Source organism: Neoarius graeffei, chromosome 4, assembly GCF_027579695.1.
Source record: "Neoarius graeffei isolate fNeoGra1 chromosome 4, fNeoGra1.pri, whole genome shotgun sequence".
Lineage (NCBI taxonomy): Eukaryota > Metazoa > Chordata > Actinopteri > Siluriformes > Ariidae > Neoarius > Neoarius graeffei.
The window spans coordinates 6,657,447-6,671,387 of record NC_083572.1 but is presented as its reverse complement, the minus strand read 5'-3'; the positions used below and the strand labels follow the sequence as shown (position 1 = coordinate 6,671,387).

Genomic DNA, 13,941 nt, shown 5'->3' with positions numbered 1-13,941 from the left:
TGAAGAAGTCTCTAAATTTTGTATCACACATACTCTAGCGTACCTTTGCTGCAGAGCCTCAAGCTTCTCCAGGTAGCCTGGATAGTTGGTGACTTCAATCACATTTGCGGTTTCCACAACTTTCATCATTGATTCCTGTACACACATACACACTACTCAGCAATAAAATACTAAGAGAAAATATCTAATTTCAATGCTTAAACACATTAAGTGCCACAACGGAGCCGTTTTTCCCTTCCAATATTGCGCCATGGAGAGTTCTTGGGTAGCTACCTGGAAGTCAAGGTGGATGCCTTGAAAAAGCTCGGCATCATGTGCTAGCTGGTTACGGATGTCCTCCGAGTTGGTGAAGATGCTCTGCAGGTGAGCCCAGGTGCGCTGCACGCCCAGCCAGGTGCCAATCACTTGGTCTGCCAGCATGAGGCGCCGCTGCCAGCTGCTCACATCTACAAGAAAGTACTCCACATGCTTGCTCATCAGGATATTCTGCAGCTGCACCTGCACACACACAGGTATACACTCATCCATCATATCCATGTACAGCAATACCAACACTTGTTACTCGAGGTCTCATTTCTGAGACCTGGTTCAGTCTGATTTCCACTGTATAGGCTGTTGAATGGACTTTCTGATTCAAACAGTGTTACACATCCGACTGTTTATTGCAAAAGGTTAGCGTCCACGTGATGTCCCCGAGCAGGTACAGCTAGTAGAACACGAAAGCACTTTGCTGTTTGAACAGAAAAAGATGAAGCAGCAATTGCATCATCACTATTACCCCTTTTCCACCAAATCAGTTCCAGGGCTGGTTCGGGGCCGGTGCTGGTGCTGGTTCACAACTCGTTCAACTTGCGAGCCAGCTGAGAACCAGTTTGCTTTTCCATAGCTCGCGGTGCTAAGGGAAGCCACGTCATTACGTCGCTGTATACGTCAGTTACGTCGCCACGTTTGCATAAACCTTGGCGCGAATATCGAAGCAAAAACAACAAGGAAGAAGCAGCAGCAGCATCAACAACAATAATAATAATAATGGATGACTTCGCGTTTGTACAGCTGCTGCTTCTCGTCGCTTAAAAATGACGATCTTTCGCGGTCGTGTTATTGTTGTTGGTCTTAACAACTCCGCCCCCCCGCTGACGTAAGCGGTTCTTTCCTCTCGCCCAGCAGAGAGTTGGTGCTAGCCTGGAACCGGTTTTTCTGGCCCCAGAGCCAGTTCTTTGTCAGTGGAAACAGAAAACCCGTTTCCAAACTAAGCACTGGCCCCGAACCAGCCCTGGAACTGCTTTGGTGGAAAAGGGACATATGAGATGATATCATTCTCATCTCATTATCTGTAGCCGCTTTATCCTTCTACAGCGTCGCAGGCAAGCTGGAGCCTATCCCAGCTGACTACGGGCGAAAGGCGGGGTACACCCTGGACAAGTCGCCAGGTCATCACAGGGCTGACACATAGACACAGACAACCATTCACACTCACATTCACACCTACGCTCAATTTAGAGTCACCAGTTAACCTAACCTGCATGTCTTTGGACTGTGGGGGAAACCGGAGCACCCGGAGGAAACCCACGCGGACACGGGGCTCGAACCCGGACCTTCTTGCTGTGAGGCGACAGCGCTAACCACTACACCACCGTGCCGCCCCATGAGATGATATTTTGGCCTGTATTTTGGCTTCGTCTCATACCTGTATTATGGTGTGCTTGTGTTAGTCACCTGATTATCCTCCAGTGTCTCAATCAGGTTCTCGTCGGCTTTCAGAAGAGGCGTTCCAGTGCTGGTGTGGGTCTCATATGACAGAGACATCACAGACCATGTATGCTTGATCTCAACCAAAACCTACACACAAGTACAAACAGTGAGTTTTGCTGTGTGTGAAACGCAAACGCACAGTGCCGTTCTGTCCATCTGGTGCTATCAGCACCTTCTCGATGGCCATCTCTTTGACCGCTTTGTCCACGATGTTCTTCACTTCTTCTTCCACATGGTGCAGCTGAAGCTCTAGCAGATCACCCAGTGTGGTGTTCTCATCCATTATGAAGCTCACCTACACACACAGACAGAGAGGAAAAAGTCTTACAAGCTTTATGCCGTGTTTTCATTTTTATCATTTCATTCATTTAATTATTTAAACTCTAGTGCAAAAAGTAGAATTTGGACACCAAACATACAAATTGGTTTCCCAGCACTGTACTACATGTTCAGAACGTGATACATGTAGTAATAACATGTTGTGTAATAAGTCTATGCATAACGTTGCCGCGGTGTTGGTGTAATCGTCCCACAGTGTTCTGTGCAAGATACTTTACCCTGGTTGTGTGCATGAGCTGCTGCCAGTGTCGCTCTCGAACCGCTGAGTTCTGCAGCTCGTTAACAGCCCTCAGTGACGTTAACAGATTTTTAACAGTCGACTCTAGACCGGCGTAGACGTCCCACACACGCACCTCCTTATCTAACGTCTTCATCTCCTGCACCCATAACCCCAAACAGATTTATGTTCCTTTCAGTTTTCTGTCCAGATATTTAACATTTTTGTAAGGGGTCACATGTAAAGCTGTAGCTTTAACTCAACTTTATTTATATAGCACTTTAAAACAACCGTAGTTGAAAACAAAGTGCTGTACATAAAGACATAAAACAATTAAAAGCAATGAAATAAATAAAACAGACAGTAGAACAGTAGTTTCGTTGTTTTTAAAAACAATTAGAAACAATAAAACAAATTAACCATAAAACACTAAAACAAGAGCAGAGTCTCATGCGGAGTTAAAGGCCAAGGAGTAAAAATGGGTTTTAAGACTGGTTTTAAAAATGGACAGTGAGGAGGCTTGCCTAATGTGCAATGGTAGCTCGTTCCATAATTTTGGAGCAGCAGTGGAGAAAGCTCTGTCCCCTCTGAGCTTCCGTTTGGACCTCGGTACTTCCAGGAGCAGCAGATCAGCTGACCTGAGGCACCGAGCAGGAGCGTAGGGTTGAAGGAGCTCAGAGAGGTAAGGGGGGGGGGGGGGGGGGGGGGACCATTTAAAGACTTAAAAACAAATAAAAGAATCTTAAAATGGACTCTAAAGTGCACAGGCAGCCAGTGGAGGGAAGCCAGGATGGGAGTTATGTGCTCCCTCTTACGTGCTCCAGTTAGGAGGCGAGCGGCTGCATTTTGCAGCAGCTGGAGACGTGCGAGGGAGGACTGGCTGACTCCAAAATAGAGTGCATTACAGTAATCCAGCCGAGATGTCATGAAGGCGTGGATTACTGTCTCAAAGTGCGTTTGTGCAAGGAAAGGCTTCACCTTTGCCAGCTGCCTAATTTGAAAGAAGCTGGACTTCACTACGGAACTAATTTGCCGATCCAATTTAAAATCACTGTCCATCTTAAAACCCAAGTTTGTGACTGTTGGCTTTACATAGTCTGCCAAAGGGCCCAAATCAACGGGCGAGGGTTCACAAGAGCCGCTGGGGCCAAACACCATCGCTTCTGTTTTATTTTCATTAAAATTTAAAAAGTTCAAGGCCATCCAGGCCTTGATGTCTTCGAGACATGACAGAAGTGGTGTGAGGGAGAAAGCATTTTTTCTTTTGTTTGTTTACTTTAAGACAGAGTTGCTTCCACTTTCAGGTTTCATAACATGACAAGCTGCATTTTTTATAAAAAAAACAACTGTTTATAGTGATCACAGGAACCCATTTGTTTCACAGACATTCCACAACATTTACAGTGGTGCTTGAAAGTTTGTGAACCCTTCAGAATTTCCTATATTTCTGCATAAATATGACCTAAAACAACATCATATTTTCACACAAGTCCTAAAAGTAGATAAAGAGAACCCAGTTAAACAAATGAGACAAAAATATTATACTTGGTCATTTATTTATTGAGGAAAATGATCCAATATTACATATCTGTGAGTGGCAAAAGTATGTGAACCTCTAGGATTAGCAGTTAATTTGAAGGTGAAATTAGAGTCAGGTGTTTTCAATCAATGGGATGACAATCAGGTGTGAGTGGGCACCCTGTTTTATTTAAAGAACAGGGATCTATCAAAGTCTGATCTTCACAACACGTTTGTGGAAGTGTATCATGACACGAACAAAGGAGATTTCTGAGGACCTCAGAAAAAGCGTTGTTGATGCTCATCAGGCTGGAAAAGGTTACAAAACCATCTCTAAAGAGTTTGGACTCCACCAATCCACAGTCAGACAGATTGTGTGCAAATGGAGGAAATTCAAGACCATTGTTACCCTCCCCAGGAGTGGTCGACCAACAAAGAGCACTCTAACAGCAAGGTGTGTAATAGTCGGCGAGGTCACAAAGGACCCCAAGGTAACTTCTAAGCAACTGAAGGCCTCTCTCACATTAACATTAGCCAATGTTCATGAGTCCACCATCAGGAGAACACTGAACAACAATGGTGTGCATTGCAGGGTTGCAAGGAGAAAGCCACTGCTCTCCAAAAAGAACATTGCTGCTCATTTGCAGTTTGCTAAAGATCATGTGGACAACCCAGAAGGCTATTGGAAAATGTTTTGTGGACAGATGAGACCAAAATAGAACTTTTTGGTTTAAATGAGAAGCGTTATGTTTGGAGAAAGGAAAGCACTGCATTCCAACATAAGAACCTTATCCCATCTGTGAAACATGGTGGTGGTAGTATCATGGTTTGGGCCCGTTTTGCTGCATCTGGGCCAGGACGGCTTGCCATCATTGTTGGAACAAGGAATTCTGAATTATACCAGCGAATTCTAAAGGAAAATATCAGGACATCTGTCCATGAACTAAATCTTAAGAGAAGGTGAGTCATGCAGCAAGACAGCAACCCTAAGCACACAAGTCGTTCTACCAAAGAATGGTTAAAGAAGAATTAAGTTAATGTTTTGGAATGGCCAAGTCAAAGTCCTGACCTTAATCCAATCGAAATGTTGTGGAAGGGCCTGAAGCGAGCAGTTCATGTGAGGAAACCCACCAACATCCCAGAGCTGAAGCTGTTCTGTACGGAGGAATGGGCTAAAATTCCTCCAAGCCGGTGTGCAGGACTGATCAACAGTTACCGGAAACGTTTAGTTGCAGTTATTGCTGCACAAGGGGGTCACAACAGATACTGAAAGCAAAGGTTCACATACTTTTGCCACTCACAGATATGTAATATTGGATCATTTTCCTCAATAAATAAATGACCAAGTATAATATTTTTTATCTCATTTGTTTAACTGGGTTCTCTTTATCTACTTTTAGGACTTGTGTGAAAATCTGATGTTGTTTTAGGTCATATTTATGCAGAAATATAGGAAATTCTAAAGGGTTCACAAACTTTCAAGCACCACTGTAAATAATATTGGCTGGCATTGAGTGGTATATCAGATATATTCCATTCAGCTAGCATGATACTGAACGAGTCGAAGACGAGTTTAGCTGAATGGAATATATCTGATATACCACGAGAAAAAAAAACAACCAAGAGTGCTTTGAGAGTACAATATACCCCACTAGCAACTACGCCATAACTCTGGTACAATAAGACTGAATTGAATGAAATTGCAATATACGTATTACAAACAGATAACATAGAATCCTGTCAAGTTTCGTGAACATCCTCCAAAAATTCTGAGAGGAGTTGATTCCGGAAGGTGAACACCCTTCCCAGGACGGACAGATGGAAATCGCCACGACATAATCCCCATCCGGGCCTTTCAGCCAGCGGGGGATAAAAACAGCCAATATTATTATTACAATACATTCCTTTCGGGTGTTCAACACGTCTTTCTCCTTCTAAATCCTCTCAAAATCTTCCATATCTAATGAACCGAGCTTGACGGCTATGTTTGTTTACAATTTGTCCCAGTCGCTCGCTAGCACGGAAGTTTTACGTGTCCAACATGTGATGTCATGTTGTCTTGACAACCATGCAATATCATAAACCATATTCAACGCTCATTCTCCATTGGGTAGAGTGACGTAATACACGTAGGATAAGCGATACGCTAACAATATTGCATGCTATCAAACCAAATGAATGAAAGCCGCTAGAAGGGAACAGAACATGTGTTTTTATTCCATCGAAAAAGTGTCCTGTATGGATAATACTGTATATGTAACTAATTATAGGATAAAAAAAAAAAAAAAAGTGTTGTTCTGCAATAAATGAAAAATTGTTCGCATTGCTGAAATGTGGTATAATAGGAAGTAAACACTTCAGGACTTATTGCTTTATTTTTTTTTTTTGGGGGGGGGGGGGGGGGGGGGAATCGACCTCATTGTTTATTATTCTATAAACCAGGGCTTTGAACCAGAATTTTTTTCCTATTGGTTCGTTCCGAACAGAAACGGAATTTTAACGTTTCCGGTTTGGGGTTCCACCATTAAATAGACGTTCCCGAACCGGTTAGAACAAAAAAATTTCATTCCCGGAACAGTTAATTACGTTCCCTGTCAGCTGTTTAACAAATGGCTATAAAATTATGTCTCTGTCTCATCCAGCTTAAGCCAAATGTAGGCTAATTCTATTACAACCTTCATTAAATAAGACAAGAAATAATTCAAAACAATTATTATTTCAAATGTTGGCGATTTGGATTCTCAGTACATCTTCCCATCTACACAAACAGAAAAAGTGCCAAAAATGAAAGATAATTCGTTTAGTGTGTTACCAAAGGCGAGTCAGGCCCTATACATTGATAGGCTAACAGAGGTTAACGTCATTTAATGTTCGCGAGCCTCTCATTAACGTGGACAAATATATTGATATCGTGTTTGAAATTGAAGTTTTTGAATAACAATAGACTGCAATATTTACCTCTTATTTAAGATGTGGAGACGTGATAGTAGTCCACCCTCCCGCTCTCTCCATTCAGTCAGCGAACGTCACACAGGAAGTGAACCCCAGCGGGTCATAGAAACTTGCGCAGGAGAAGAATGACTTTTTTATTTGTAGGCTACGGAAACTTTGAGGAACGAAATAAAAACCAGTATTAACCGGTTACCATTATTTTTAATAAGCGTTTCTGTTCCGGAACATAAAAAATAATAAAGTTTCTGGTTTCGTTTCTGTTCCATGTGAAATAGAAAACGTTCCCGGTTTTCGTTTTCGTTCCTTGAACCGGTTCAAAGCCCTGCTATAAACACACCTGTTGCGTTTTATTTTTTACATAATGCATTATTGATAGCTATGAGCAAATCATTAGTTATTCAGAATTTTAAAATGAACCAACTATGAACTATATTGTGTTCATGTCGCCTAGTTGTTCATGTGTACTCATGACGACGTACGTTTCTTGTACGTGTACAATAAATTCCTTAATTACTAATTGAGCTGTAAAACATTGTTAAGTTTTTAAGTTTAATCCAATGCGATTATACAAAGACATCATAATGATAGTTAAAGTCCATATTTGTTTGGGGAGAGAGAGAGAGAGAGAGAGAGAGTTGCTTCAAGACTTAGCTGCACCTTAGCAAACCTCCTGAGCTCCATGTCCATCTGCTCGACGTTGATTTCTTTCCATGGTGTCTTCCTCCAGTCCAAGATACTGGACTACACATCCCAGGATGGTGCACACAGATCATGATTAAAAAGTAGATTTAACCCAGATAACTCCATATAAATAAAATAAAATACAGGGTGTCCGAAAAGTCAGGAACAAACGAGAGCAAAACTTCATATAATTAATTCTGTATTGATTACTCACAACCTGTATTACATGTTCACCCTTTAACGCTGCGTCAGGTTTTTGCAGATTTTGCTCAACATATTCCCACTGGTTCCTGACTTTGCAGACACAAATGTACTACAAAAATTTCTGTTCAGGTCATTTCTGTTAAATTATGACCCATTTAAATCAACTCGCAAACAAATGAGACATGAAACTAATCTAAAATATACTTTCTAATTACGCTGCAACAGAATAAACAAGATGGCCTGCCTAGACATTACACCTACAGTTAGGTCCATAAATATTTGGACAGAGGCAACATTTTTCTAATTTTGGTTCTGTACATTACCACAACGAATTTTGAACAAAACAATTCAGATGCAGTTGAAGTTCAGAATTTCAGCTTTAATTCAGTGGGTTGAACAAAATGATTGCATAAAAATGTGAGGAACTAAAGCATTTTTTAAACACAATCCCTTCATTTCAGGGGCTCAAAAGTAATTGGACAAATTAAATAATTGTAAATAAAATGTTCATTTCTAATACTTGGTTGAAAACCCTTTGTTGGCAATGACTGCCTGAAGTCTTGAACTCATGGACGTCACCAGACGCTGTGTTTCCTCCTTTTTAATGCTCTGCCAGGCCTTTACTGCAGCGGTTTTCAGGTGCTGTTTGTTTGTGGGCCTTTCTGTCTGAAGTTTAGTCTTTTACAAGTGAAATGCTGCTCAATTGGGTTGAGATCAGGTGACTGACTTGGCCATTCAAGAATATTCCACTTCTTTGCTTTAATAAACTCCTGGGTTGCTTTGGCTTTATGTTTTGGGTCATTGTCCATCTGTATTATGAAACGCCGACCAATCAGTTTGGCCGCATTTGAGCACACAGTACGTCTCTGAATACCTCAGAATTCATCCGGCTGCTTCTGTCCTGTGTCACATCATCAATAAACACTAGTGACCCAGTGCCACTGGCAGCCATCCATGCCCAAGCCATTACACTGCCTCCGCCGTGTTTTACAGATGATGTGGTATGCTTTGAATCATGAGCTGTACCACGCCTTCGCCATACTTTTTTCTTTCCATCATTCTGGTATAGGTTGTTCTTGGTTTCATGTGTCCAAAGAATGTTCTTCCAGAACTGTGCTGGCTTTTTAGATGTTTTTTAGCAAAGTCCAATCTAGCCTTTTTATTCTTGAGGCTTATGAGTGGCTTGCACCGTGCAGTGAACCCCTCTGTATTTACTTTCATGCAGTCTTCTCTTTATGGTAGATTTGGATATTGATACGCCTACCTCCTGGAGAGTGTTGCTCACTTGGTTGGCTGTTGTGAAGGGGTTTCTCTTCACCATGGAAATTATTCTGCGATCATCCACCACTGTTGTCTTCTGTGGGCGTCCAGGTCTTTTTGCATTGATGAGTTCACCAGTGCTTTCTTTCTTTCTCAGGATGTACCAAACTGTAGATTTTGCCACTCCTAATATTGTAGCAATTTCTCGGATGGGTTTTTTCTGTTTTCGCAGCTTAAGGATGGCTTGTTTCACCTGCATGGAGAGCTCCTTTGACCGCATGTTTTCTTCACAGCAAAATCTTCCAAATGCAAGCACCACACCTCAAATCAACTCCAGGCCTTTTATCTGCTTAATTGAGAATGACATAACAAAGGAATTTCCCGCACCTGCCCATGAAATACCCTTTAAGTCAATTACTTTTGGTCCCTTTAAAAACAGGGTGGCACATATTAAGGAGCTGAAACTCCTAAACCCTTCATTCAATTTTAATGTGGATACCCTCAAATGAAAGCTGAAAGTCTGGACTTTATGTCCATGTCCATTATATGACTATAACCTGAATATGTTTCAGTAAACAGGTAAAAAAACAAAAACAAAATTTGTGTCAGTGTCCAAATATATATGGACCTAACTGTATACAGGGATGGAAAAGAGGTGAGGAGTGTTGACTTTGTATTACTTTGACAAAGATGACCATATCCCACACAGCTTTGAGGAGGATTAAGTCAGAGCGGCACTGCCGGAGCTGTCTGTAGTCCGGGAAGCTGACCTCAAAGAGCTTGGCGGTTTCCTGCAGCTTGCACATTTCATCTTCTAAATGAGCCACTGCACGATTGGTCTGGGGGGAAAAAAAAAAGCGCCACACCCCACACACAAATGTGACTTTTTATTCGTTTGTTTCCACAGTTATTAAGTTCTTATAAACAAGGTCACTTGAATTGTGTAGGTTTAAAAGAAACCTCAAAAGCAAGCAAGCCTATAAACAATATAAATAACTGAGTAACCTCTCAGTAGAAAGTTCAGGAATAAAAAGCTCTAAGTCTCCAGTGATTAGTCATAATACCATTGTACACATTTAAATAGTTGGATAAAGTTCATAAAATAAATCTGTACTCAGGGATTCGGTGTCATTTGTCAGAAAATGTGGAAAGGAAAAAAAAAAAAAAACAGTGAGGAAACACCTTGTCAATGAGTTTGTATGGTTCATCAATGTTGATGCTGAAAATCGGTTCCATACGAAACTGCTCCCGAAACTCGTGCTGTTTAATCTGAGTCCGGAGTGAGACACACAGAAAGAAAGGTCAGTTCTGAAGTTGTCAAATCGATCAGAATTAACAACAAACATTTGTTTATTGCCACTGAAGTAGTATATAGTTAACAGCAGCTAACCCTCAGACTGTAGATGTATTGTTGTCTTCTATTTATCACTTTTAGAGCTTCGAAGTAAAAATATAAAAACATACACAAAAATCTTCTTCCCAATTTTCAGGGGACCAATATTTATGCTTGATCACACAGTGGACCTCATTTCAGTGCTTTTCTACCTTGTAGAAGACACTGTACTACGCTTCAGTTATTTATCATATAAATTCAACCTTCAATCAAAGAGTAAAATTACTTTACAATTTAGGAATTTATGAATATTCCTTAAAAAAAATATTTAAATGCATCTGTGCTGTTAAATTTACTGATATTTAACAATCTTAAACTTTCTTAAAAATTGCAATATCAAAAATTTCATAACATTTAAGAACTCATGGCTGCAGCTTATGGAATCAATTTTGTGCCAAAATGTTCATACAATACTTTTGAAATATCAAACGAAAACGACAAATCAAAATACAAAAAAAGAACGAAAAGTCAATTTTTTTAGACTGGCAAACAAATTATTCATGTAATCGTGCAAAATATCAGTCTATTACTCTTCAGAAACCTTTTATTTTTGTTCCACGTCTTTCTCAGTTTTGTTTGGCGTAATTTATTTTGGTTGCGATTCCAGCTTTCTCGTTTGCGCTCCCTGACTTTTTGCTTGCAGTTTTGGCACAAACTTGACGTGTGGGTGGGCTGTCCAGGAATGCATTCCCATTGGCTAACTTGTGTTTGACTGACAGCTACGCTCAGCCATTCCCCAGAGGCTGTTGCGGCCATTTCCTACACGGATTTTGGCGGACTGTTTGACGAGTGACCGATCCATTGACGGTAAACAAGGATAGAGTGGACTTCAGTGGCGACTATGATATTGAATTAATTCAACAAAGTGTAAATTCAATATCATAGTCGCCACTGAAGTCCACTCGATCCTTGTTTACCGTCAATGGATCGGTCACTCGTCAAACAGTCCGCCAAAATCCGTGTAGGAAATGGCCGCAACAGCCTCCGGGGAATGGCTGAGCGTAGCTGTCAGTCAAACACAAGTTAGCCAATGGGAGCGCGTTCCTGGACAGCCCACCCACACGGGAAGTTTGTGCCAAAACTGTAAGCAAAAAGTCAGGGAGCGCAAACGAGAAAGCTGGAATCACAACCAAAATAAATTACGTCAAGCAAAACTGAGAAAGACGCGGAACAAAAATAAAAGGTTTCTGAAGAGTAATAGACTGATATTTTGCTCGATTACATGAATAATTTGTTTGCCAGTCTAAAAAAATTGACTTTTTGTTCTTTTTTTGTATTTTGATTTGTCGTTTTCGTTTGATATTTCAAAAGTTTTGTATGAACATTTTGGCACAAAATTGCTTCCATAGCAGCTTTGCATTATTTTCCACAAAAAATATCTACTCCAAAAATGAAATATGTATAAAAACAGAAACTTCTATCATCAGTTTAAAAAAAAAGAAAATACATGAAGAAATGCTTGATTTTGCCTTTGAATTTGTAGCAATGACTAATCAGCTAGAAATTTCAAAATAGATTTTTTTTTAAATTTCTTTTTAACAGTTTTTCAGACATTCCCCCCCCAAAAAAAACACACACACACACACACACACACACACACACCCTACTTTTGGCATCTTTTCTAAATTATTTCATCTCTGCCACAGCAGAAACTGTAAACTTTCAAATTCAATTTGTCTATGAACATACACAAAATATGTATTATTACGATAACAACTCAATTATACTGTCCATAAAGCTAATATTTTATGTTTTAAATTAGTCCTTCTATGATGATCCTACTCACCTCGAAGCGGACACATTTCCTTCGGACGATGGCAACCTCGTTGGCCTGCAGAGGCGCGACCTCGTGTTTTACAGCGAAAGCCAATTTCTTCAGATTCCTCCATTTATCAGGAAGTTCCTGAAATCGTGTGTGTCAGAAAGTCACTTGTCATTTAAATCAGGACATCATAAAAAACAGTATACGCGTGTGTGTGTTTACCTCCAACAGGGCATAGACATGATCCGGCAGCTGCTGGCTGTAGGTCTTCAGCAGATCTGAAGTAGATTTCAGGGGTTTGAACTGCTGCTCGGTGTTCTGCTGTCTGTCTCTGATCGCCATCAGGTGACCCATGATGTCCACGAGACCAGCGTAATTGCCATCCGTCACACTCTTCCCTAAACCATGTTCAGCATTTTCGATGAAGCTTGACAAGTCTTGCACACTATAATAACAACGACACAGAAGTTGAGTGGATTTCTGTGGAATGGTGTTAAATGTTGTAAAATAATGCAACATCTTAAAAATTCCAATAGCTAGAATTTTAAACTAGACAGAGACTGTGACTAAAGTCACAGTAATTTGCGCCTAGCTGTTACAAACCGGGACATCTGGTCGCCGTACCCTATAAATCCAGAACGGTAAGAGATAGAGAATGATGTTCAGGGCGGCGGGGCACAACTTTTCAAAATAAAACAAGAGTGCTCTGAGAGCACAATATCCCCCCGCAACAATATTATTGTAAACGAAATTGCAATATGCGTATTACTGTCCTATAACAAAGCCTTTTGCCAAGTTTCATGACATTCTTCCAAAAACTGTGAGAGGAGTTGATTTCAGAAGGTGAGAACCTTTTCCGAGCCAGACAGACTTCACCACGATATAATCCCCCTTCGGGCCTTTCGGCCAGCGGGGGATAAAAAAAATTATTTAAATAAAATCATGAAAATTGACAAAGTTACAAGTAATTGAAAAAAAAAAATCTCATTTTTCATGGATCATTCTGAGTCAGTGAACCAGATCAGCACCAAAAGTCATAGCAACGTAATTCAGCCTAGATGTATTCTTCATGTGAAATTTGGTGAGGAGTGGTTGAAAACTGAGGGAGAAATAGCATCCTAAAAACATTAGGACAAGAAGAAGAAAGATCCTGAGTGAGAATAACAACTGCTGGAGCAATAGCAGTAATTGCTGCTAGCGCAAATTAATTAACATAACTAACTCGAGATTATTTAAAAACTGTTTCAGCATGATATTTTAATTTCAGTGCAAGCAATCCCAGATGTACCACTGCACAACTTTTTTTTTTTTTTAAAAAAGCAAAAACTGAAATTTGAATACATTATTATTATCTTAAAATGAAACTTGCAAATTCGAGTTACGGAATGCAAATTTTACTTTATTTAATTAAACCCAAATAATTCATAATTCCAAAATACAACATGAATTCTGGAAAAATAAAAACTGACCAAAATAAAAAATTTAATCCTATACATTTTATTTTAAAATACGTTATTTAAAATATGCAGAACTGCAGCAATATTAAAATGTCTTTAATAATAATATTTATGTTAGGGATAGGACACTAAGGCCACTTTGACCTTCTGGAAGATGCCATTTTAATTAAGTCGATAATATACCAAATATAATCCTAATCGTAATTAGGGATGTTAACCGATGACCGTTTGACCGATGGTTGACCGAATCAACGTCAACCGGTTAATTTTTTTTTGGTTGTCGGTTAAAAAAAAAAAAAAATCAATCGTTTTGAAGCTGCCGATTTTGGAACGGAGAACCTGGAATTCTGTGTTGTAAACGCTTGGGGCATGCCATGCAGTGTAAGGACGACAGCTGACAAATCAG

At 40.2% G+C, this 13,941-nt stretch overlaps 1 protein-coding gene across 1 annotated transcript in view; it reads right to left on the bottom strand.

The window, feature by feature from the left end:
* dnah9l (dynein, axonemal, heavy polypeptide 9 like) overlaps positions 1-13,941 on the bottom strand; it is a 95,051-nt gene that overhangs the window by 59,984 nt on the left and 21,126 nt on the right. The window contains exons 17-26 of the mRNA XM_060918035.1: positions 12,301-12,523; positions 12,103-12,219; positions 10,106-10,192; positions 9,604-9,762; positions 7,436-7,519; positions 2,305-2,468; positions 1,925-2,042; positions 1,717-1,839; positions 274-498; positions 44-135 (exon numbers count right to left, since the gene is read on the bottom strand). Of these exons, the coding sequence (XP_060774018.1) occupies positions 44-135; positions 274-498; positions 1,717-1,839; positions 1,925-2,042; positions 2,305-2,468; positions 7,436-7,519; positions 9,604-9,762; positions 10,106-10,192; positions 12,103-12,219; positions 12,301-12,523 (1,392 nt within the window). The remainder of the gene's footprint in view (positions 1-43; positions 136-273; positions 499-1,716; positions 1,840-1,924; positions 2,043-2,304; positions 2,469-7,435; positions 7,520-9,603; positions 9,763-10,105; positions 10,193-12,102; positions 12,220-12,300; positions 12,524-13,941) is intronic.